General features: G+C 41.9%; 1 protein-coding gene and 1 pseudogene across 17 annotated transcripts in view; both read right to left on the reverse strand.

The window, feature by feature from the left end:
• Positions 1 to 26,275, reverse strand: part of LOC129488759 (protein strawberry notch homolog 2-like) — a 96,683-nt gene that overhangs the window by 29,772 nt on the left and 40,636 nt on the right. For 2 of the 17 annotated variants that reach the window (XM_063644624.1, XM_063644625.1), the window contains exons 5-6: positions 1,518 to 1,638; positions 387 to 1,257 (exon numbers count right to left, since the gene is read on the reverse strand). The exons of 2 other annotated variants lie outside the window; for them this stretch is intronic. In XM_063644624.1, the coding sequence (XP_063500694.1) occupies positions 1,169 to 1,257; positions 1,518 to 1,638 (210 nt within the window). In that variant the 3' untranslated portion in view covers positions 387 to 1,168. 13 more of the 17 variants (XM_063644632.1, XM_063644638.1, XM_063644629.1 and 10 more) reach the window with 12 other exon arrangements.
• LOC134737337 (large ribosomal subunit protein eL22-like) lies at positions 1,646 to 9,826 on the reverse strand (annotated as a pseudogene).

A 26,275-nucleotide genomic window follows, 5' to 3' on the forward strand; every position in this document is an offset into this window, starting at 1 on the left:
GCCCCCCGAGTCCCCGCGCCTCCTCGGGGCACGGGAGGAAGGGGAGGGAATGGGTGAGGTCATGGGCTCAAGTCGACTGAGCCTGGGATCAGGAGTTTGTTATGAGCCCATTTCACAGGCCGGCAGACTGAGACTAGAGAGAAGTGTCTTCCTCAGCATCACTCTCAGCCATGGCATAAGATCTGAACCCTTGTCTCCTGGGAGTGTGGAAGGTTTTCTCTGTCTACCAAGAACAAGAAATTAATTCTAATTACATGGAACAGTGTCTGCCCCTAAGAGGGAGACCCAGACACTCACTGCTCTGGTAAAGGAGTGATAGCAATGTGAAAAGGTACTTTTCAAAAAAAAAAAAAAGGTAAAATCATGACTCTCGTAAAGATATGAAATTAGCATATACTAAAGGTTTTATTTAATTCATTATTAATGAGGGGACAAGTAAGATGGTACAAGCAGTCCAAAGTTTAGAACACAGTAGTGGAAACTTCCCCTATGGGACATGCCCATCCAACAAGTGCAACAAGAAATTAAGTTTTAGTGAAAACACCAAGCAAAAAAGCTACAGCTCTAACTTCTCTGTTGCAGAGCCCTGAGTGCCTTGTCTGGCTGTAAGAGGAATACTTTCATCACCAAGCCTAGGAGAATGCCTTTGTCCATCAAGGGTCTCCACTGGGGTTAACTGGAGCCCTTGCAGATCAAGGCTGCCTCTCTGCCTTCTGTGTTCCTGGCTGTGGCTGTGCAGTTGTCCAAAACAGTCACCACCCTAACCAGTGATCCAGTTCTCACTCCCTCCTCCAGAGCAAGATAATAGCCTCCGATGAAGAAATTGTGGTTCTGGGCCGGAGAATCTGAGACAGACTCAGATCTAAATCTTTTTAAAGCCTTCAAGGAGATGCCCACGTGAGCTGGCCCAGAAGAAGAATTTAGTTTAGGAATGCCAAGAAGTTCTCATGCTTGGTGGTAGGACATTCTTCGATAATTTAGCCACGTGGGAAGTTGTCAAAGAACTGCCAAACCCATAAGGATTCTTGCAGCTCACAGCCAGGGGCTACCTTATATTTTGAATATAAGGTTAAGAAAAAAAACACACAAAAAAATATACAATACATTCTTGTTGTGGTAGAGCATAAACTAATTAAGTATACAGAGTAAAACATGAAAGTCTTTTCTGTTACAAATTCCCTCTGTCCAACGATTCAGGTCCAGTTCCCTCAGCTTGGTAGGCTCTGCCTGTTCCACATCCATGCATTCCCCAAATATCTAATGTATATTCAGACACAAATGTATATACATGAGATCAAATCATAGATATTTTGAAGATTTGCTTTCATTCATGTTTACCTCAGTCATAACATTAAATCTTGGCTGGGTGCAGTGGCTCACGCCTGTAATCCCAGCACTTTGGTAGGCCAAGGTGGGTGGATCACCTGAGGTCAGGAGTTTGAGACCAGCCTGGCCAACATGGTGAAACCCTGTCTCTACTAAAAATACAAAAATTAACCGGGTGTGGTTGTGGGTACCTGTAGTCCCAGGTTCTTGGCAGGCTAAGGCAGGAGAATAGCTTGAAACCGGAAGGCTAAGGTTGCAGTGAGCCAAGATGCACCATTGCACTCCAGCCTGGGCAACAGAGCAAGACTTCATCTAAAAAAAAAAAAAAAATCTTGGAGATCAATCTATGTGAGTACAGATAAATCTACTTCATTCCTTTTAAGAGTTACAAAATATCTCATGAATGGGTGCAAGCAGCATTATTTATCCAAACAGTCCCCTATTGATGGACATCTAGATTGCTTCCTTTTTCCCTCCAATATAAAATAAACTTTAATAAACATACCCTTGCATATATTTTTATGTACATAGTACATATTCATGTATTTCTGAAAGGCTGGAAGAGGAATTATTGGGTCAAAGGGACTTTTACATTTTGCCAGATAGGCCAAAAACTGTTCTCCAAATTGTCACTAAACCCACAGGAGGGACAGGAGCGACAGGATGGACAGGGGTCTTCCAGCACGGTTCCAAGGTGCACTAGAGTACATGTTTGGTATACGTAAGAATTGGGCTGCAGGGGGCGCCATTTACATAAAATACTTCTGGATTGGAGCTAACTGACGTGTAAACCTAGCGGTCACCTACATTCTCTAGCACTGGATATTTATCATTTAAAATTTTGACAAGACAGCTCGATGATGGAAAATGTTACCTTGTTGTTATTTTTATTTACATGCTATTTATTATGAGTGAGGTTAAGCTTTAGTTGCTTCTTCGATTACTTTTTTCTATTTTCCTCCTTTTCCTTTATATACTCTGACTATTAATGCAATGCCTGTTATGTATGTTGGCAATGTCTTCTTCCAGCCTTCCATTATCTTTACGTTTCTTGGCGGTGTCTTTCATCATTCAGAAGTTTTAAATATTAGGTAGACAAATCTAATATTTTCTTTTATGGCTTATAGTGCTTACAACTTGCTTATGATTCCTTGAATCAAGGCTGTAAAGATATTTTTCTATGTTTTCTTCAAATAGTTTTAAGGTTTTCTCAAGGCCTAATGTCTAATCCATCTAGAATTTTTATGTGGTTGCAAGGAAGGAATCAAACTTAAAATTTTCCCTAAATGGATATCTAAATGTCCTAATTCTCTGTATTGCGTGGTCCAACCTTTTGCCACTACTTTGAACATAAAGTAGTTTGCTAGCTACTCATTTCCAAGGGGAGTTCTGGGAAAATCTCTGTACATCACGTCTGTCACAAGGTCAAGGAAACAAAAATGCAAAATTGACATAATTTCAATAAATACTGAAACCATATTTGATGAAATTAAACAACCCTCCCTAACTTAAAAACAGTAATAGCAACAAACTTAGGATAAAAATAAAAGAAATAATGGGACATTTCCTTAACAAGATAACTACTTTTTAATTTTTACATTTATAATTTTTCAAATCAAAAAAATAGAGATGAAGGGTCTTGCTGTGTTGCCCAGGCTGGTTTCGAGCACCTGGGCTCAAGTGATCCTCCTGCGTCAGCTTCCCAAAGTGCTAGGATTACAGGAATGAGCCACCATGCCCGGCCAACTACTTTTATGTTAAATAGTTCATATGTACATACAAGAAAAAGGAGAAATGTGTTCTTTATTAAATCAGGAATGAGGTAAAGATTCCATATTGGCCAGGCATGGTGTCTCATGCCTGTAATCCCAGCACTTTGGGAGGCCAAGATGGGAGGATCACTTGAGCCCAGGAGTTCAAAACCAGCCTTGGCAAAACAGCATGACCCCATCTCTACTAAAAATTAAAAAAATAATAATAAACATTAGCCAGGCATTGTGGCATGCGACTATTACTGGGGAGTCTGAAGCAGGAAGATTGCTTAAGCCTAGGAGTTTGAGGCAGCAGTGAGCTATGATCGATCATACCACTGCACCCCAGCCTGGGTGACAGAGTGAGACACTGTTCTAAAAAATGAATAAATAATTAAAAAATGAAAAATTTAAAAAAATTTAAAAAGATGCCACTACCAAGTGTTTGGCTGGGAGTGGTGGCTCACACCTGTAATCCCAACACTTTGGGAGGCAGAGGCGGGTGGATCACTTGAGGTCAGGAGTTCAAGACCAGCCTGGCCAACATGGGGAAACCCTGTCTCCACTAAAAATATACAAATTAGCCCGGGGTGGTAGCACACGCCTGTAATCCCAGCTACTAGGGAGGCTGAGGCATGAGAATTGCTTGAACCCAGAGGGCGGAGGTTTCAGTGAGCCGAGATCATGCCACTGCACTCCAGCCTGGACAACTGAGCGAGACTTTGTCTCAAAAAAAAAAAAAAAATTAAGTGTTTGGAAATCAATTTATTTCCTTATACCAACAGAAACCAACCCAAACATGTAAAGGGAAACTCCTGGGCAAAATGATGGTATGGAGCCAGTGGATCCAGTTAATAAACCTCCTCCTTCCAATATTATCTAAAGTGACCAGTGAAATTAAAGATAGGGGAGACTGGCATCAGTGGCAGGAGCTACAGAAATATGCCAACCATATGCGAAGCCTCAAAGCAAGGGGGTAGCCAGCGGGATCTAATAATACCTCTTATTTATTATTCTATTATTTGCTAAACTTCTCTGAACCTGGTATTGTGCTAAGGCTGTATATGCAGTATCCTATTTAATCCTTGCATCAGTAAACCTATCAAGTAGATATCCTTATCCCCATTTTAAAAAATGAGATCTATTAAATATATTTGATTCAAGGGTGGAGGGTGGCAGATCCCAGTTTGGAAGCTAGGCAGATCTGGTTCCAAAATTCATGGTCCTCAGCATGATCAGGCCCCTTGACTCTCAAGCCCCAGGAAAGGCACTAAATAGAGAATCTGGAGAAGAGTGGAGGTGAGAAAGGGACAAATGGGATATAGTGGGCACAGAGGGGCAAGCCCTGTGCAGTTAGGGGAGAACGCTCATAACCACCTGCATGAATGCAGTGCCCTAATGTGCAGACGTTTCTCTTTCACTTAATGCTCCCATGACCCTGGCAGGTAGCCTCATAATCCACGCAGATTGTGACGGTACCTGCCACGGTCATGGGAGCATGTAGAATGTGAGGCTTGGAGAAGTTAGGAGGTGGCCCAGGGCACACAGATACTATTTAAGAATTTGGGGATTTGCCTCCCAGGCACCTGTGTTGCCTCCACAGGCAATGCTACAGGATGTGCACAGGTCCTCCCAGCCTGGCTGCGCCGGGGCACAAGTGGTGGGGAATCTGGCAGGGGCTTGCTCTCCCAACTCATACTCAAAGGCAAAGGGCAAAGGAAACAGGACATAGGGGCTGGTCATCTCTCTGGGGAGAGAAATGGGGTAAGAGGACAGCCCAATTGAAAGAGCCTCAGTGGTTGGGAGGGCCTGAGCTGTACAAAGCCTCCTTGTCTTCTCCCTTTGGCACGAGAGAGGATTTCCAGAGATAGCAGGAAGACCCACACCGGGAGAGTTCTCAGTGAGCACTGGGCAAGGCTAGCCCAGTCTCTGCACAGATGGACAGGGGCTACTAACCCAAGGCACAGAAGTTATAGCTGGAGAAAATGAGCCAGTGAAGTGTGAATGTGGATTTCTCTGTTGAGGGAAGGAAAAGGAGGGGGCGACTCGATGGGTTGAGATTTAAGTTTTTTTGAGGTTGGATGCAGTGGCTCACTCCTGTGATCCTAGCACTTTAGGAAGCTGAGGTGGGAAGGTGGCTTGAGTTCAGGAGTTCAAAACCAGCCTGGACAACATAGCAATACCCTGTCTCTACAAAAAAAATTTAAAAATTAGCCGGGTGTAGTGGCACACACCTGTAGTCCCAGCTACTCAAGAGGCAGAGGTGGAAGGATGACAAGCTCGGGCAGTCAAGGCTGCAGCAAACTATGATTACACCACTGCATGCCAGCCTAGGTGACAGAGTGAGACTCATCTCAAAAAAAGAAAAAGAAGTTTTTTTTGTTTGTTTGTTTTTTGGGGTTTTTTTTTTTTGGTTCGCAAGTTTTATTCAAGAACTCATACAAAATATTCCAGATAAATGAAATTTAATCCTCGTCTTCCTCCTCTTCCTCATCCTGGTTAATTTGGAAGTAACATAACTCTGTTTGCTGTTAGCAGCTACGCCAACCAATCACGTAGATTATTCTTCTTCAAAAATTTTTGGTGTGATATTTCAAAAATCTTTTGGAAAAAGGCACCTCAGATGTCATAGTGATCCTGCTCTTGCTCCTTTCGATGGTCACCACCCCTCCACCAAGTTTCCCAGCTTTTCAGTTCACTTTGATCCTCTCTTGGAAAAGCTACTCAAAATTGGCAGCGTCCATGATTCCATCTTCCACGGGGTGGGTGCAATCAAGAGTGAACTTCAGAACCTGCTTTTTTTTGCCCCCATTCACCACAGGCTTTTTCCCGGGCACCATGGCAGCAGTGGAGGCAGAAAGAGAGCTGTTTCTTTTTAAATTGTTATTAATTTTATAAAGTTTCAGTAGCTTTGGGGGTACAAGTTATATTTGGTTACATGAATGAATTGTATAACGGTGAATTCTGAGATTTTAGTGCACGCACCACCCAAGTAGTGTTCAACATACCCAATATGTAGCTTTTTATCCCACACTCCTCACCCATCCTCCCCCTTCTGAGTTTCCAGAGTCCACTATATCACTCTGTATGTCTCTGTGTCCTCACAGCTCAGCTCTCACTTATAAGTAAGAACATACGATATTTGGTTTTCCATTCCTGAGTTACTTCACTTAGAATAATGGTATCCAACTCCATCCAAGTTGCTTCAAAAGACATTATTTCGTTCCTTTTTATGGCTGAGTGTTAGTCCATGGTATATATATACCACATTTTATCCATTCATTGGTCAATGCGCACTTAAGGTGGTTCTGTACCTTGGGAATTATGAACTGTGCTGCAATAAGCATACCCCTTTAATCTGCCCCCTTTCTTACATGCGGCCCTGAATCCTCCCAGGTAGGAGAAGATGTAGGAAGATGGGGAGGTCTGCTTGGTACAGGGAGAAGCCAAGTGTAGAGTGAGAGAGGTTTAATATTAACAGTTATGACTGGGCGTGGTGGCTCACACCTGTAATCCCAACTACTCTGGAGGCTGAGGCAAGAGAATTGCTTAAACCGAGGACACAAAGGTTGCAGTGAGCTCAGATTGCACCACTGTGCTCCAGCCTGGGTGACAGTGCAAGATTGTCTCAAAAATAATAATAATAATAAATATAATATCAGCTGGGCGCGGTGGCTCATCTTGCAATCCCAGCACTTTGGAAGGCCAAGGCGGGTGGATCACTTCAGGTTAGGAATTCGAGACCAGCCTGGCCAACATGGTGAAATCCTGTCTCTACCAAAAATATTTTTTAAAGTTAGCCGGATGTGGTAGCGCGCACCTGTAATCCCAGCTACACAGAAGGCTGAGGCAGGAGAATCGCTTGAACCCAGGAGGCAGAGATTGCAGTGAGCCGAGATCGTGCCACTGAACCTCCAGTCTGGGTGACAGAGCCAGACTCCATTTCAAAAAAAATAATAATAATAATGTTAACAGTTATAATACCAATAGTTATAGTTCTAACAGCCAACAATGATTTTGACTTCATGTCCAACCTGGTGTGAAGTACTACACAGTCTGTTTTTTTTAATTTGTAAAAATTGTATTATAGATTCATTTTTTCTGATTAAAATGTTTAATTTTTATTTTTTATGGGTATATAGTAAATATATCTATTTATGGGGCACGAGATGTTTTGATGTGGGCATACAATGTGTAATAATTACATCAGGGTAAATGGGGTGTCTGTCACCTCAAGCATTTATCATTTCTTTGTGCTACAAACATTCCAATTGTACTCTTCTAGCTACTTTTAAATGTACGTAGAAAAGGTACAGTAAAAAGAAAAAAACATAAAATGTGCAATAAATTATTGTTGACTATAATCACCCTGTTTTGCCATCAAATAATAGATCTTATTCATTTTAACTATATGTATTTCAATACTTTCATGGAACAGGTGGTTTTTGGTTACATAGAAAAGTTCTTTTATGTATATATTTCATTAGTTTTTGGAACAGGTGGTTTTTTGGTTACATAGATAAGTTCTTTTTTTTGTAATTATACTTTAAGTTCTGAGATACATGTGCAGAATGTGCAGGTTTGTTATATAGGTATACACATGCCATGGTGGTTTGCTGCACCCATTAACCTGTCATCTACATTAGGCATTTTTCCTAATGCAATCCCTCCCCTAGCCCCCTGCCCCCTGACAGGCCCCAGTGTGTGATGTTCCCCTCCCCGTGTCCCTGTGTTCTCATTGTTCAACTCCCATTTATGAGTGAGAATATGCAGTGTTTGGTTTTCTGTTCTTGTGTTAGTTTGCTGAGAATTATGGTTTCCAGCTTCATCCATGTCCCTGCAAAGGATATGAAGTTCTTTTTTTTTTTTTTTTTTTTTTTTTTTTTTGAGACGGTCTCACTCTGTCACCCAGACTGGAGTGCAGTGGCATGATCACGGCTCACCACAACCTCCAACTCCCAGGCTCAAGTGATTCTCCTGCTTCAGCCTTCTGACTAGCTGAGATTACAGGCATGCGCTACTACCACCCAGCTAACTTTTGTATTTTTTGTAGAGACAGAGTTTCACCATGTTGACCAGGCTGTTCTCGAACTCCTGATCTTGAATGATCCACCCACCTTGGCCTCCCAAACTGCTGGGATTACAGGTATGAGCCACCGCACCCAGCCAACAAGCATGAGCTATTTAGTGGCAATTTCTGAGATTTTGGTGCACCCGTCACCTGAGCAGCGTACACTGTATTCAGTGTGTTGTATTCTATCCCTCACCCCCTCCCACACTCCCTTTCCCCAGTCCCCAAGTCCATTATATCATTCCTATGCATTACATCCTCATAGCTTAACCCCCACTTATAAGTGAGAACATACGATCTTCGGTTTTTCATTCCTGGTTACTTCACTTAGAATAATGGTCTCCACCTCCATCCAGGCTGCTGCTAATGCCATTATTTTATTCCTTTTTATGGCCGAATAGTATTCAATGGCTACGTAGTCTATTTTTCAGTTAATCTTGGCTGCTACCCTATGCAATGGGTTCTGTGATTATCCCAGAGCTTAGCAATAGCAGTTTTCCAACCAGTGTCTTTTGAATTGATAAATCCACATTTAGAAGGGGAGGAAACTGGCCTAAATTGAGGGCCCAGCAAAAGAACTCAGCCACCTATAGTGCCTAGTATCCACGTAGTCCGTTTTGAGATGTTTTAGCAGCATATTCACATTGCTAAGTGTCAATTCAGTTCACTGTGAAATCCATGGCTATTTCCTGAAAATGCATCAAGCTATGAATTCCCTGTGGGTTCAATGGGTAGAAGTGGGTTGGCATTTCCCTCGAGCTCTTTGAGAATTTTCTCTGCAGTGCTCTCTAGGGAGATGATCTTATTTTGGCTCCTTGAGGTAAGAGTTGGAGTAAAATATAAACTGTCTGAAGACATTGCTTGGCTGACTATTCAGAGCATTTCTGAGTTAGTATCTCTTAGTGAGGGAGGCAGAGGAATTGAGTTCAAATCATGACTTTGTCCTTACTAGTAGTGTAGCTTCAGGCAGTTCACCTCCTCTCCCTGAGCCTCACCAACAAAGAGGGAGTAATAATAACATTTATGGTCACAGAAGAATGCGAATTATCTTGCTCCCTGCCTCTAACCTGCTTTCCTGGGCCTGTCACTATGTTTTCTTTGCTGTATGTACTTGCAGGTTATAAGTCTCCTGAGGGCAGAGAGGGTTGTAATGCCAGCTAGGCCTGCAGAGGCCCTGGTGGAGGATCAAGGTTTCCAGGAGAGATGACTGGTGACCAAGGAAGAACTGACAGCTAACTCTGCTTCCTGAAGGTGTAAAGTAGAGGCCCGACAGGGTCTTTGAACATGAGTAGGAGTTTTCTAAGCAGTGCATCCTTCATGCCATGGAGATTGATGGAGGTGGGTGGGTGGCAGGAGAATGGGCAGTAAATCTGGAGGAAATTTTGGTCAGATTATGGAAGGCCTTGAATGCCACTCCCAAAAGAGTAACGCTTCATGCTATAGGCAGAGGCACCAGCAGGGTTTTTGGCTGAAGAATTACACAAACCCATCCAATTCCCTCTTTCTTTTTCTTTTTAAGTATTTTTCCTTGGAAATACTTTTGAGTGTACAAAGAGTACAGCAAATTCTTGTACAACCTTCACCAGCCTCCCCAAATATTAACATCTCACATAGCTACAGAATTATCAAAGCCAGGAAATGAACATCAATGCAATACTGTCTGTGAATCTACAGACTTTACTTACTGTTGCCAGTAGCCCCACTAACGTCCTTTTTCTGCTCCAGAATGCAATCCAGGACTGTCTGTGGCATTCCGCTGCCGCTCTCAGTAGGATCCTTCCATCCAGAATAGCTCCTCCGTCTTTCTCCTCCTCTCATTTTGACAGTTTTGAAGCATCCAGGCTATTTTTGTCTTTCATAACTTTGATACTCTTGAAGAGTACTGGCCAATTATTTTGTAGAATGTCCTGCAACTCGAGTTTGTCTAGTGCTTTCTCACAATGAGAATGAGGTTTTGTGTTTTTGGTGAGAACACCGCAGAAGTGAGGTTATATCCTTCCCCATGCATCACATCAGGAGGCACATGTGATATTGCTGCATCCCATTACCAGAGATGTTAACTTTGAGAGATGATGTAGCGAAGATTTCTCCATTGTAAAATCCTATTTTTCCTTTTGAACTTAACGAGTATCTTCTGAGGAGCTATCTTGGAGTCTGTGTAAATATCTTGTTTATCATCATACTTTCACCCACCAATTTTGGCATTCATTGGTGATTCTTGGCTGCAATATTAATTACCACTGTGTTTACCAACAGCTGATTTTTCTACTTTCATAATTCCTTCTCCATTTATTAATTGTAATTCAGTGGTAAGGAAGAGCTGTCCCTTCTCTCCCAATTACTTATACAATTATTTCAGTATAGACTCATGGATATTTAGTTTATTCTACCAGTGATAATCCATGACCAACATCATTTGTATCATTTTTCCAATTGTCCCAGGTATGGCCAATGTAAGCATCTTCAAGTCACCCCTTGTGTTTGTTTGAAATGCCCTTATTCTACTTTGAGCACTTCCTTTCTGACATAAGATGTTTCAGGATTATTTTATAATTTCACTGATCCCGCCCTGTACTTAATCATTTCTCCAAAGAACTCTGTTTCCCTTTTTGAGGGAATGTATTTAGAAACTAAGATCTGGGTGCTGGATGTCCTCATCATTACTGGGGTGTCACTGTGTCTAGGGCCTCTCAGCAGACAGAACTAGGGAATATGGGTTACCAACTCTGAAACTATTTTATGGGTATTCTGAGATTGAGCAAATCAGTAAATATATTGTATTTAGTGGGAGGTAGGCCTCTCACTGTCAAAGAAAGAACTACAAATAAAAAGGGAAGGGCAAAGTGAAACGTGTTGTGTTAGATTAGAATCAGAGGCATCAGCATGAGCTCCTGATTTTTAATGTATATACAGACTGACAGGTATAGAAATAAATATGACCTGGCAATTCCATTCCTAGGCATATACCTAGCAGAAATCCATGGTCATTAAAAAAACATGGACAAGAATGATCAAGCTGGGCATGGTGGCTCACGCCTATAATCCCAACACTTTAGGAGGCTGAGGCAAGTAGATTACTTGAGTCCAGGAGTTTGAGACCAGCCTGGGCAACATGGCGAAACCCTGTCTCCACTAAAAATACAAAAATTAGCTGGGTGTGGTGGTGCATGCCTGTAGTTCCAGCTACTTGGGAGGCTGAGGTATGAGGATGGCTTGAGCCTGGGAGTCAGAGACTGAAGGGAGCCAAGACTGTACTACTGAACTCCAGCCTGCGGAACAGAGTGAGACCCTGAATAGAGAAAGAGAAAAGAAAGAAAGAAGAAAGGAAGGAAGAAAGAAAGGAAGAAAGAAAAAGAAAGAGGAAGAAAAAAAAGAATGATCATAGGATCATAGCTGCACTATTATAATAGTCCTAAGCTGTAAACTACTCAAATTCCCATTGGCACCAGACTAAAGAATGAATGACTGACCACTACATGCAACATTATGGATGAAAATACAATTGAGGAAAGACATTTTCTCAAAAAATGCTGTATAATAATACCATTTATATAAAGCACAAACCAGGCAAAATCAATCCATGTCACAAGAACTCAGTATCAATTTTCTGCAAGAGAAACGAGGGGGTTTCTGAGCTGCTGGTAATGTTCTGTCATTTGGTCTGGCTGCTGGTTTCGTGGGTGTGTATAATTCTCAAAATGTATATACGTTATTCATCAGTAAAAAGTTTTTTAAAATATTCATCTCCTGGCTCTAAGCTTCATTTTATCTTCATTTCAACTCAGCTGCTGCAGGGACCCCATAAAATGAATAGAATAGGACCAATCTCTAAACCTGCTCTGCTTCTCTTCCTTTCCAGACTAGGATTGATATTTTCCCTCCAGGACTGAGACTCCTGTTTAATTTTCTTTTATTCCCCCTTCTTTTCTTTTTTTTTTTTTTTTTTTTTTTTTTGGCGGAGTCTCACTCTGTTGCCCAGGCTGGAGTGTAATGGTGATCTCGGCTCACTGCAGCCTTCATCTCCTGGGTTCAAGTGATTCTCCTGCCCCAGCCTCCCAAGTAGTTGGGACCACAGGTGTGTGCCACCACGCTCAGCTAATTTTTGTATTTTTAGTAGAGACGGGGATTTCACCATGTTGGCCAGGCTGGTCTTGAACTCCTGACCTAAAATGATCTACCCGCCTTGGCCTCCCAAAGTGCTGGGATTAAAGGCATGAGCCACCGCACCTGGCTTCCCCCTTCTTTTCACAAGTTTGATTTTTTCTTTTTCTTGCTCTTTTCCTTTTGTTTCGTTTTTCTTTTCTTTTTTCTTCTTTCTTTTTCTTTTTTCTTCTCCTTTCTTTCTCTTTTTTCTTCTCTTCTTTCTCTTTCTTTCTTTCTTTCTTTCTTTTTTTTTTTTTTTTTTTTCAGGCCTAGGACTCTTGATCCAGTCCCACCTGCTGGTGTAGAGTGGGAAGAGATTATTTTAGCCCCACCCAACTAGGAGGCTGCACAGATGTAGGGGAGGAAAGTAACTTGCCAAGGGCTACCCTAGGTAGGAGATGGGGCTATATTCCAGAGTTGTTGAAGCTTAATACCAGCTAATGGTCTTTCAGTTACTGCCTTCCAGGTATTCACAACAAGGATTAAGGAAGAGAATTAAACTATAATGCAACAGGCTTCCATCATTTGTAATGAATTAACTTCCATTGTCCTCATTGTTAAAAGATACATTTATTAAAAAGGATAAAAATCATCAGCCTGAAGTGGCAGCTCATGACTGTAATAGCAGCATTTTGGGAGACTGAGGTGGGAAGATCACTTAAGGCCAGGGGTTCAAGACCAGCTTGGGCAATATAGTGCAACCCCCCTCTACAAAATAATAATAATAATAATAATAATAATAATAATAATAATAATAATAATTAATAATAAATTAGCCAGGCATGGTGGCTCAAGTGTGTAGTTCTAGCTACTCAGAAGGCTGAGTTCAGAGAATCACTTGAGCCCAGGAGGTCAAGGCTGCAGTGAGCCAAGCTTGCATCACTGCACTCAAGCCTGGATGACAGAGCAAGACCCTGTCTCAAAAAAAATAAATAAAATCATGACTCTCAAACAGCAGATTATAACTGACTCAAAAGAGAGGTCAAAAAAGCTACATTTATATGGAGCAAAGGAATGTTGTAACAAATGCACCAACAGAGCTCAAGCCAGCTTCTTCCAGGGTGGCAAAATGAAGTCAATTGAACCTCTACTGGTAGGACTAAATGTACAGGTCTGGAGCCAAGAATAATTTTTCATTTATATCAGTTATCTACATTTTACAAGCTGTAAAATAACTCCCATGGAATCAAAAGCAGATAATGTGAAAGGGTGTGCTATAGGCAATATTTAATTTTCTATTGAAAGGAAATTTTTCCTACACTTTCCCTCTCTTTTGATAAAAAATAACCTCATCTATTCCTGGGTAATTCAACAATAGTAACATATCAAATACACCTGTTTATTTCTGGCACCTCTCTTTTCATAAGCGGAAGTAACAAATCTTTTGTGATTTTCAATGGTATGTCTGGGAAAGCTCAGCTATCATTCCTTTTATTTTATTTCATTTCACATTTAGGAATTTTGGGAATGCAAAATCCAAAATTGTCAGGAGATTTGAACACTTAATGTAGGATCATAGGTGTCTGAGAAATAATATTTGCCTACCCATTTGTAAGGGTCAATACAACATTTAAAAATAGGCCGGGCAGCCTGGTGTGGTGGCTCACGCCTGTAATCCCAGCAGTCTTGGGGGCCGAGGCAGGTGGATCACCAGGTCAGGAGTTCAAGACCATCCTGGCCAATATGGTGAAACCCTGTCTCTACTAAAAGTACAAAAATTAGCCAGGCATGGCATGCCTGTAGTCCCAGCTACTAGGGAGGCTGAGACAGAAGAATTGCTTGAACCCAGGAAGCAGAGGTTGCAGTGAGCTGAGATCACACCACTGCACTCCAGCCTGGGCAACAGAGGGAGACTCCGTCTGAAAAGATAAATTAATTAATTTAATTTAATAGGCAGGGCACAATGGCTCACTCCTGTAATCCCAGCACTTTGGGAGGCTGAGGCAGGTGGATCACCTGAGGTCCGGAGTTGAAGACCAGCCTGGCCAACATGGTGAAACCCCGCCATCTCTACTAAAAATAGAAAAAATTAGCTGAGCGTGGTGGTGGGCACCTATAATCCCAACTACTCAGGAGGCTGAGGCAGGAGAATCGCTTGAATCCAGGAGGCTGAGGCAGCAGTGAGCAGAGATCATGTCACTGCACTCCAGCCTGAGCAACAAGAGTGAAACCCTGTCTCAAAAAAAAAAAGAATAAAAACCCAAATAAATTAAAATAAATTAAAATTAAAATATAGAAAATAACACGATTGTAAAGAACTTCAGTCCTCTCCTAAATAACAAATGTTGTTTCTTTGAATAATCAAAGGCATAATAAAATCAACACGAAAATCAAAAAATTATTCTGGTAAAACACTGAATCTTTGCTATCTAGGTAGATTTACATAGAAAAAAAGAATAACCCTTCATAGTATAGGTGAAGACAACAAACAGTAAACCAGAGAAACAAGACCATGAATATTAAAAAAATTTTTTTAAGAATTTTAGTAAATTTAAGTGTTAAAATGCATATGATGTATTTTATATGCATTATATATTGTAAAATATTATATATTATATATATTTTATATGATAAAGTGTATATTGTTATAAAAGCAAACTTTTATAAGATCTTAAACACATTTCATAGTGTTTAACATATTTCAGACTCAAATATTTTATATATATACATATATATATATATATATATATATATATATATATATATATTACCAGCCTGGCCACCATGGTGAATCCTCATCTCTACTAAAAATACAAAAATTAGCTGGGTATGGTGGTGCGTGCCTGTAATCCCAGCTACTCAGGGGGTTGAGGCAGGAGAATTGTTTGAACAGGAGAAGTGGAGGTCGCAATGAGCCGAGATTGTGCCACTGCACTCCAGCCTGGGCAAGAGACCTAGACTCCATCACAAAAAAAAAAAAAAAAAAAATTCATGTCAGCATGCTCTTTTGCATTCTACAGTAAACTCACCCTTGACTTAGGATCAATCTCAAGGGGCCCATGAGGTCAGAACTAATTTCATAATGCTGCTGAGGTGTATTTATTGTACTTCACTCATTGTTGCTATTTTTAAATGAATCATTAAATAAGCTTTCTTAAAAGTTATGTTTTATAGCGTCCAGGCGTGGTGGCTCATGCCTGTAATCCCAGCACTTTGGGAGGCCCACGTGGATGGATCACTTGAGGTCAGGAGTTCAAGATCAGCCTGGCCAACATGGTGAAACCCCGTCTCTAATAAAAACACAAAAATTAAGCGGGTGTGGTGGCAGGTGCCTGTAGTCCCAGCTACTCAGGAGGCTGAAGCACGAGAATAGCTTGAACAGGGGAGATCTCTAGTTCAGTGAGCCGAGATCACGCCACTGGACTCCAGCCTCAGTGACAGAGCAAGATGCCATCTCAAAAAATATATATATATGTTTCATAGGTATGTGCTGAGAGGAATGAAAAAATATTTTTTAGAAAGTTATGTTTAAATGTTTAACAGTAAATACTAATAGCTATAATACACAAAAAAAGCTCTTTGGTGTCCTCATTATGTTGGAGGCGTGTAAAGAGATTTCACCAAACAAACCAACTGAAAACAAACTCCCAAACCCCCTGCCCCAAACCTAATCTAAGTAATGCAGCTTTAAGACAAAACTACAGTACTTTATTTTCCTTAAAAAACAGAAGCATACCCAGGGGCAGTGGCTCACTCCTGTAATCCCAACACTTTGGGAGGCCAAGGTGGGTGCATCACCTGAGGTCAGAAGTAGTAGACCAGCCTGGCCAACATGGTGAAACCCCATTTTTACTAAAAATTAGCCCTGTGTGGTGGTGGGCACCTGTAATCTCAGCTACTAGGAAGGCTGAGAGAGAAGAATCACTTGAACCCTTGAGGCAGAGGTTTCAGTGAGCTAAGATCATGCCACTGCATTCCAGCCTTAGAGACAGAGTGAGACTCTGTCTCAAAAAACAAAACAAAACAAAAACAGAAACACATACACAGTTGTATTTCTCTGAAACTATTGCTCCAAAGCATAGTGTCAATCACTCACGTTAATGATAACTTTTAAGTAAAGCAAATTCTATTTCATAGAGAACATGGGAAGTTGGACACTTGTAACTGTGACTGTCACTAAACATATAACAGACAAGCAAAGCTCATGAATGCACGTGACACAACTCTCTGCAGCCATATGAATCCTTTATGGTATAACTTCTCCAAGTGGCAAAAAGAAACACATTCATTAACAGATCCAAAGATGTAAGCTCTTCATAGCATATAAAAAAAGAAGAAAGGGCCAGGCTGGTGGCTCATGCCTGTAATCCCAGCACTTTGGGAGGCCAAGGCGGGTGGATCACTTGAGGTCAGGAGTTGGAGACCAGCCAGGGCAACATGACAAAACTCTGTCTCTACTAAAAATACAAAAATTAGCCAGGTGTGGTGGCACACACCTGTAATCCCAGCTACTCAGGAGGCTGAGGCAGGAGAATTGCTTGAAACCAGGAGGTGGAGGTTGGAGTGAGCTGAGATTGCGCCACTGCACTCTAGCCTGGGCAACAGAGCAAGACTCTGTCTCCAAAAATAAAAATAGGCCAGGTGCGATGGCTCACGCCTGTAATCCCAGCACTTTGGGAGGCCGAGGCAAGCGGATCACCTGAGGTCAGGAGTTCAAGACCAGCCTGGTCCACATGGCGAAATCCTGTCTCTACTAAAAATACAAAATTAGCCTGGTGTGGTGGCAGGTGCCTGTAATCTCAGCTACTCCGGAGGCTGGGGCAGGAGAATCACTTGAACCCAGGAGGTGGAGGTTGCAGTGAGCCGAGATCGTGTCGTTGCACTCCAGCCTGGCCAACCAAGAGTGAAACTCCATCTCAAAAAATAAGAAGAAGAAGAAGGCTGGGCATGGTGGCTCACGCCTATAATCCCAGCTCTTAGGGAGGCAGAGGTGGGAGAATAGCTTCAGCCCAGGAGTTCGAGACCTGCCTGGGCAATATAGCAAGACCCTGATCTCCACAAAAAGGAAAAAAAAAGTATAAAAAATAAAATAAAATAAAATAAATAAATAAAAATAAAGAAGCAAAAGTTTATACACTTAAATTATGCTTTATAATGCAAGTTTTAGTCTTTCATTTTTCCTAGAAATTATTTATGTACCCAGCAAATATCCATCAATTAAATGAGTACAAGGTTTTGAGTTACCTAAAGAACTTTGAAATTATTCTAAAGTGGACATACCATGAAAGATAACTTTTTTTTTTTTTTGAGACGGAGTTTCACTCTGTTGCCCAGGCTTGGAGTGCAGTGGTGCAATCTCGGCTCACTGCAACCTCTGCCTCCCAGGTTCAAGCGATTCTCCTGTCTCAGCCTCCTCCTGAGTAGCTGGGACTACAGGCCCACACCACCACATCTGGCAAATTTTTATATTTTTAGTAAAGATGGAATTTCATTATATTGGTCACGCTGGTCTCAAACTCCTGACCTCAGGTGACCCACCCACCTCGCCATCCCACAGTGCTGGGGTTACAGGTGTGAGCGACCTCACCCAGCCAAAAGATAACTTTTGAAATAAAATTTATCAGTGCAATAAATCAATTTTGTTAAACACAGATTGACATTTACATATTTAAACATTATGTAAAAGCAATGCTAGCTTATTTTATCCGTAAGTATGTATAAGTTTAGGAAAAAACACATACAAGCAGGATAAAAATGTATGCTTGCATTATACAATAATATGGGTGTACATTTCCAGAGTTCTTGTATTCATACACTGTATAAGAAGATGACAAACAATTTTGCAATGAAAAATCCTGTCCATACATTTTTGGCATGCATCAGAATATATCTGTATTCCTGAGTCAAAGGGTTTGTGCATTTGTGATTTTGATTGATAATACCAATTGCCTTACAGAAGTGACTTTAATATACACTCTCATCCTCAGTGTATGGAAATGCTTTTCTCCTCACACAGCTCTAACAAGCATGTCATAAAACTCTTTTTTTTTTTTTTTTTTTTTTTGAGATGGAGTTTCACTCTTGTTGCCCAGGCTGGAGTGCAATGGCACAATCTCGGCTCATCACAACCTCTGCCTCCCAGATTCAAGCGATTCTCCCATCTCAGCCTCCCGAGTAGCTAGGATTAGAGGCATGCGCCACCACGCCCAGCTAATTTTGTATTTTTAGTAGAAATGGGGTTTCTCCATGTTGGTCAGGCTGGTCTCAAACTCCCAAACGCAGATGATCCACCTGCCTCGGCCTCCCAAAGTGCTAGGATTACAGGCGTGAGCCACCGCATCTGGCCATAAAACTCTTAAATATGTTCCTCAACACGATAGGTGGAAAACTGTTCTCTTAGTAGAGTATTTTTTGTTGTTGTTTTTTGTTTGTTCATTAGTTTTTGTTTGTTGTTGTTTTGTTTTGCTTTGTCTTGTTTTGTTTTAGACAGAGGCTCACTCTGTCGCCAGGCAGAAGTGCAGTGGTGCGATCTCGGCTCACTGTAACCTCCGGCTCCCAGGTTCAAGTGGTTGTCCTGCCTCAGTCTCCTGAGTAACTGAGATTATAGGCACCCACCACCACGCCCAGCTAATTTTTGTATTTTTAGTAGAAACGAGGTTCCACAATATTGGCCAGGATGGTCTCGAACTCTTGACCTCATGGTCTGCCTGCCTTGGCCTCCAAAAGTGCTGGGATTCCAGGCATGAGCCATCGTGCCTGATAATTTTTCTAATTAAAAAATAAATAAATAAAATGTTGAGAACTATTTGTATTTCCTTTTCTGTCACCTCGATGTTTATATCCTTTACTTCTCTTTATTCTTTTTGAGTTGGTAGGCTTCTTCTTATTGAATAGTGGAAGCTGTTTATGTATTAGGGAAGTTCACTTCTGCCTGTGATGATTGCACATACTTCTTGCACGTATTTCTCCCAGTTTCGTGATTGTTTTCTCAGTTTGCTTACAATAGTTTCAACACAGAACTTTTTTATATTTCTATATTGTAAGATTTGCCGGTATTTCCATTAATATCCCTTTATGACTTTTGTGGGGAACAGAGCTTTGGGTCCTAGCTGAGTGGCAAAGGGCACAGTCCCTCAGTGTGGAAGACCCATTGCAGGTGACCTTGATGCCAACAGGCGGCGGGCCAGGGGGATGATGTTGATGACAATCTCCAACTACACTTGAGGACGAACTGAGACATGGGGTCTCACTTCGACAGGGTGAGAATGGATTGGCCCAGAAACCACTCCTTTCTCCTTTCAGCAAACATTCTTTGTGAGGTCGCCACAGTCTTTGCCTATGTTTTACGAATGTGATTGAGAACAGATGAAAGATCTGCGCAAGGTCACACTGGATTCTGAAACCTGTTTCTGACTGTGTCATCCCCCAGAACATGAATGTGCATCTTAGAGGATGATCCCCAACCAACATGTGATCTGAAAGTACATATTGTTCATTAAAAAAAAAAAAAAAAGGATGAGTGCAGTGGCTCATGCCTGTAATCCCAACACTTTGGGAAGCCAAGGTGGGTGGATCACTTGAGGTCAGGAGTTCGAGACCAGCCTGGCCAACATAGTGAAACCCTGTCTCTTCTAAAAAAATACAAAAATTAGCTGGGCATGGTGGCAGGCGCCTGTAATCCCAGCTACTTGGGAGGCTGAAGCAGGAGAATTGCTTGAACCTGGGAGGCAGAGGTTGCAGTGAGTCAAGATGGCACCACGACACTCTAGCCAGGGTAACAGAGTCAAACTCCGTGTCCAAAAAATAATAATAATAGTAGCTTATGTGGGGAATGGGGTTGCTTGTTTCTGACTGAGGTATAATTTCATTTGTAATGCAGTGTTGAAATGATTGCTTCTCCTAAAAGCAGATCTTGAGAAAAAAAGAAGAAGAAGAAAGAAACAATTGTTGAATTCTCAGTGCTGTTTGATCGTGAGTTCCCAGGAGGCCAGATAAGCAGAGAGGACTGCGGAGGGAATTCTGCTGGGTGACAGCTGGGGCAAAGGTTAATGTGTAATTTGGGGGTCAATGTTAGTGAGGAAACTTGCCTCAAAGGAGTAGAAGCGTGGATTCAGGACCAACAAGAGATGAGTTTCTTGTGGCACAGGGGTGAGGTTAGATTAGCACTTTTAGAATATCATAGGCAGAGAGTTTCACTTTGAATAATTGCCACTCTTGGGAATCTCCAATTTGCTGTAGTCGATGCATAGGCCTTGATTAGAAAATATGTATATTCAGAACAGAAAACTGAGGGACTGTCACATGTAAGTGATTGCAGTAATGTGATTTAGACAAAAACAAAACAGAACATCAAGCACTGGCCTGGAAGTGAGGACTCCAGGCAGATGTTTCCCAGCTGTGCCGCTTGTTTGTTCTGTCACCTTGGGTAGGTAGCTTGCCGTTTCTGGGTGTTAGTTTTCGCCTTCTGTAAAATAAGGCTGCCGGTGAAGGGCTCAGAGCATTTGCGGCCCAGGCAGTGGAAGGCAGCCCCTTTCTGCTGCAGGCCATGGGAAAGTGGCCTTGTTGGCAAGCCTGCTGTCTGCATTCCATGCTCAATTCCCTGCCTCGGAGACAGGCACGTCACCTTGCACCTAGATCCCAGGCCAGCAGGAAGACATGCCCATCCCAGAACCCCGAGGCTGCTGACAGAATTGGGTGGTGATTAGGACTTGCTGGGGGCCACAGCAATCTGATTTCCAATCTCCATCTCTCTCTAGCTGTGAGATCTCTGGTTAGTGCTGCCCCTGATCTGAGTATCCTCTGTACAATGGGGATAGTACTCACTCCCCTTGCAGTTACCGAAAAGATCAAATGAGACGTGTGTAAATGCTTAGAACAATGCTGGGCACATATTACATACACAGTGCTATTTTTTATTATTGGCTTAATTATTGAAATCAAATATTAACCTTCTACCTAATGTAGGCATTCTCTCTACAGCGTATCAGACAACTGGCTATTCTCACTCTGCTTGGATGCTTCCAGTGACAGGTGACTCACTACTTCTCCCAGTAAATTGTTTCACTAGTAGATAGTGCTTCTGGAATGTTATGGAATTTTAAAGCTGAGAGGAACGTTATAAATCAAGTGTAACTGCCTCACGAGAAAACTCAACTTCAAGAGGTGAAATGAGGCCGGGCACGGCGGCTCACACCTGTAATCCCAGCACTTTGGGAGGCTGAAGCAGGTGGATCACCTGAGGTCAGGAGTTCAAGACCAGCCTGGGCAACATGGTAAAACCCTGTCTGTACTAAAAATACAAAAGTTAACCAGGCATGGTGGTGCAGGCCTGTAATCCCAGCCACTTGGAGGCTGAGGCATGAGAATCGCCTGGACCTGGGAGGCAAATGTTGCAGTGAGCTGAGATGGTGCGCCCAGCTTCCCCCTCCTCTTAAATTAACTCCTTCTGGTGAGAAAACAGGAGAATCATGAGGTAGAAATGTAATAATTTCCACATAAGAAATGCAATGGTAGAGTCCATTTTAAATATGTCTTTCACAGGTGTCTGTTTTCTGTTGCTATGACTGAATACCTGAGACTGGGTACTTCACAAATAAAAGAAATTTATTTTTTACAGTTCTGGAGTCTGGAGGCCCGAGGTTGCAGGGTCACATCTAGTGAGGGCCTTCTTGCCAGTGGGGCCTCTTCAGAGTCCCAAGTCAGTACAGGGCATCACACGGCAAGGAGGCTCAGGAGAGATGACCAAACTGGCTTTTCTTTTTCCTTTCTTTCTTTTTTTTTTTTTTCTGTACTTCAGTGGGGGCAAACAATTTGGCTTTTATAACAGACTCACTTTTGTGGTAACTAACACTTTCCCTTATTAGTCCATGAATCCATGAATGAATCAATCCATTCATGAAGGACTCTATCACCTCCCAACGGCCCACTTCTCAACACTGCAGCATTGGGAACAAAGTTCCCCACACATGAACTTTTCAGGGACACATTCAAACCATAGCAACAGGAAAACCTATTTCACTGTGAATATATTAATAACAGGGAGCGATTTTATGCTACAGTCACCTCTGCAATTTACAATAGTTTGGCTGTGAACACATGGTACAAACGCAAGCCTTGAAATCTAGGTTTGATTCCTGGTTCCTACCGCTCACTAGGTTTTTTAGTTTTAGTTTTTGTTTTTACGCTCACTAGCTCTGACAGTAAACAAGGTACTTAAAGGTACTTAATTCACTGGGCCCCAGTTTTCTCTCTTTTTTTTTGTTAGATGGAGTCTTACTCTGTTGCCCAGGCTGGAATACAGTGGCACGTCTTGGCTCACCACAACTTCCGCCTCCCAGGTTCAAGCGATTTTCCTCCCTCAGCCTCCCGAGTACCTGGGGCTACAGGTGTGCACGACCATGCCTGGGTAATTTTTGTATTTTTAGTAGAGATGGTCTTGAACTCCTGACCTTAGGTGATCCACCCACCTTGGCCTCCCAAAGTGTTGGGATTACAGGCGTAAGCCACCGTGCCTGGTTGGCCCTAGTTTTCTAACTGGGAAAAATGGGTTAGCAGCACCTACTGCCTAGGGTTTAAAGTGAGAATTAAATTAAAGAATGCAAGCAAGGCTCTTGGCATAACAGCCAGCATATAGTGAGTTTTTAATTCATGTTTTATCTTCCTGTTAATAACACAGAAGCAATTCTGTGGCACTCCTGCAGATTTAAATGATATAGTGGGATTTCATAAGGCATCCCTCCCTGGTCAAAGTGTGTTTTGCAGCAGGCATGACAGGACACCAGGACAACACTAGTGACACATCGAAAACTGAAATTTCATAATGTATTTATTTTCAGTTTCCTAAGAAATACTCTGACATGCAGAACATACGCCCTCAAGCTTTCTGGCTGTGCAGATGCTAAAGCTTCATAAATGTTGTAACTACTGCCATTCTGTGTACATGTGCAACGTATTAATGCTGCACCGTTAGCCAATGGCAAGAAAACCCCTGGGTCAGCAGAGTGTTTACAATATTTGTACATTGCTATGAATACGGTATCAAAGGCAGGTGCCAGTAACATGAACAGGATGTGGGGGTTTAAGGCAGTTAACAATCACAGATACTATTCTCACTCTTAATAAATCATCCTTGGATAATATTTGTGAAATACTTGGGAGGTGAGGCATGCTGTTGAGAATATTACTTTGGATGTTTCATCCAACACCACTGACAGACAGCTCGGTGAAATATCGAGGTGTCCAGGGACCTAGGTCTGCCACCAAATTAGCTACCTGTGTGACATTGGTGGTTGCCTTCCTTCACATGCCCTAGTTCCCTCCATGGTGGCAGTTGGGGGAGGAGATTTCAGCTGTCCCTTCCAGCATTCTGATTACAAGCAGAGCTCAAACATGATTTCATCTCTTATCCTGTGTCGTTTAATGCAATTCTAGCTAAGTTGAGCACATTTAAGATGTGTTTGGAGGCATCCAAGATGAGCTACGCTAAGTGGCCAGCCTGGGCTTTCTTTTTCTATTGTTACCTGTCTTGTTCACACACCATGCAGATTCCAGTTGGCTCTCATGCTGTTTTGAAGACAGATTTCTTCCCACTCCAAGAGAGCAACATGGAATGTAGGCAACTCAGCTCTTGTTGAAAAATTGTCAAGAAGTAAAGGAAAAATATTTTTTTCTAAATAAAAACAATTATACATAGATTCTATTTTTATTCTTATGGTAGTTGCATCAAATTCCTCACTTTTTATTCCAATTGCTTTCTTACATTTTTTAGCATATATATTTCCCTTAATAATGCAGCCAGTACAGGCCAGGCACAGTGGCTCACGCCTATAATCTCAGCACTTTGGGAGGCTGAGGTGGGTGAATCACTTGAGGTCAGGAGTTCGAGACCATCCTGGCCAACATGTTGAAACCCCATCTCTACTAAAAATACAAAAATTGGCTGTGCACGGTGGCTCACACCTGTAATCCCAGCACTTTGGGAGGCCAAGGTGGGCAGATCACGAGGTCAGGAGATGGAGACCATCCTGGCTAACACGCTGAAACCCCATCTCTACTAAAAAATACAAAAAAATTAGCCAGGCATGGTGGCAGGTGCCTGTAGTCCCAGCTATTCGGGAGGCTGATGCAGGAGAGTGGCATGAACCCTGGAGGTGGAGCTTGCAGTGAGCCGAGATGGCACCACTGTACTCCAGCCTGGGCAACAGAGCAAGACTCCGTCTCAAAAAAAAAAAAAAAAAAATTAGCCAGGCGTGGTGGCATGTGCTTATAATCCCAGCTACCCTGGAGGCTGAGGCAGGAGAATCTCTGGAACCCAAGAGGCAGAGGCTGCTGTGAGCCAAGATTACACCACTGTACTCCAGCCTCGGCGATAGAGTGAGACTCCATCTCAAAAAAAAAATAATAATAATATAAAATAATGCAACTGGTTCAGCATTACTCTCCTGCCCAGTTAATTTATCCCCCCCAACACTCATACACACATTCATGTGCCACTGTGGAAGGTGTATAGAACAAATATAGTTTTAAACCAGGATTGTTTTGAAAGCAATATCATCTCTCTTTTTAGTTTTCTTTGATGACTGTCTACTCTCTTCTTCCTGTATGCCTCCTGCTGCACTGCCTGGGTTGTTTTCCTTTCATTTTCTGAGATCTTCTTCTGAAAGTGTTTTTAATGTGCATCTGTGTGTGGCAAGTGCTCTGAGCCCTTGAATGCAGGTGATTTTTCCCATCACTCTCTCCCATTTGTATGATAATTTGGCTGAATATAAAATTCTACCTTCAAGACCAGGGCAGTGGCTCACCAGTAATCATAGCACTTTGGGAGGCTGAGGCAGGTGGATCACCTGAGGTTGGGAGTTTGAGACCAGCCTGGCCAACACGGGTGAAACCTCCTCTCCACTAAAAATACAAACATTAGCTGGGCATGGTGGCAGGTGCCTGTAATCCTAGCTACTCAGGAGGCTAAAGCAGGAGAATCACTGGAACCTAGGAGGTGGAGGTTGCTGTGAGCCAAGATTGCATCACTGCACTCCAGCCTGGACAACAGATCGAGACTCTGTCTCAATAAATAAATAAATAAATAAATAAATAAAATTCTACCTTCAAAATTACTGTCTCCTAATACTTTATAACTACTGTGTAGTTACAGTTAACCATTATACTACAGTCTCCTAGCATCTCATGTAGCTACTTGATGTCTATCTCAGTGTCATTCATTTGAAGATCTGTTCTCTTTCTGGAAGCTTTTAGAGCTTTCTCCTTGCCTTTATTATTATTATTATTATTATTATTATTATTATTATTATTTTGAGAGAGGGTCTCACTCTATGGCCCAGGCTGGAGTGCAGTGGTGCATGATCACAGCTCACTGCAGCCTTGACCTCCTGGGCTAAAGTGATCCTCCTGCCTCAGCCTCCCCAGTAGCTAGGACTATAGGCAAGTGCCACCATACTAGCTAACTTTTAAAAAATTTTTTTGTAGAGATAGATAGAGTCTCAAAATGTTGTTCAGGCTTGTCTCGAACTCCTGGCCTCAAGTGATCCTCCCACCTTGGCCTCCCAAAGTGTTGGGATTACAGGCATAAGCCACTGTGCCCTGTCTCCTCATTATTTTTATTTATTGTTATTTTTTACTTATTGTTTTTAAATTTTATAGTTGTACCTAGGAATTGATTTTTCTTTATCTCTTGTTAGCTCTTTATAAGTCCTTTCAAATAAGGTCATGTTTTTTGGAAATGTATCTCCATTATTTGTTCAAGTATTTCCTCCACTCTATTTTTACTTCTTACGCCAGCTGAATTTATTGCTCAGGTGTTCGCACTTTTATGTTTATCATCCACATTTCCAAGCTTTTGCTTTCCTTCTCTATTTCATATGTTCTGGTCTTATTGTGAGACTGCCACAATCATGTGTTCATATATTCTTTCTTCAATTATATCCATTATATTTCATTTGTCAAGTTTGATAAATTTCCATTTATCAAATTCTTTGTTTTAACTATTTTATTTTTCCTACCTAATATTTTCACTTAGTTTTTTTATGGTGCT

Source organism: Symphalangus syndactylus, chromosome 8, assembly GCF_028878055.3.
Source record: "Symphalangus syndactylus isolate Jambi chromosome 8, NHGRI_mSymSyn1-v2.1_pri, whole genome shotgun sequence".
Taxonomy (NCBI): domain Eukaryota; kingdom Metazoa; phylum Chordata; class Mammalia; order Primates; family Hylobatidae; genus Symphalangus; species Symphalangus syndactylus.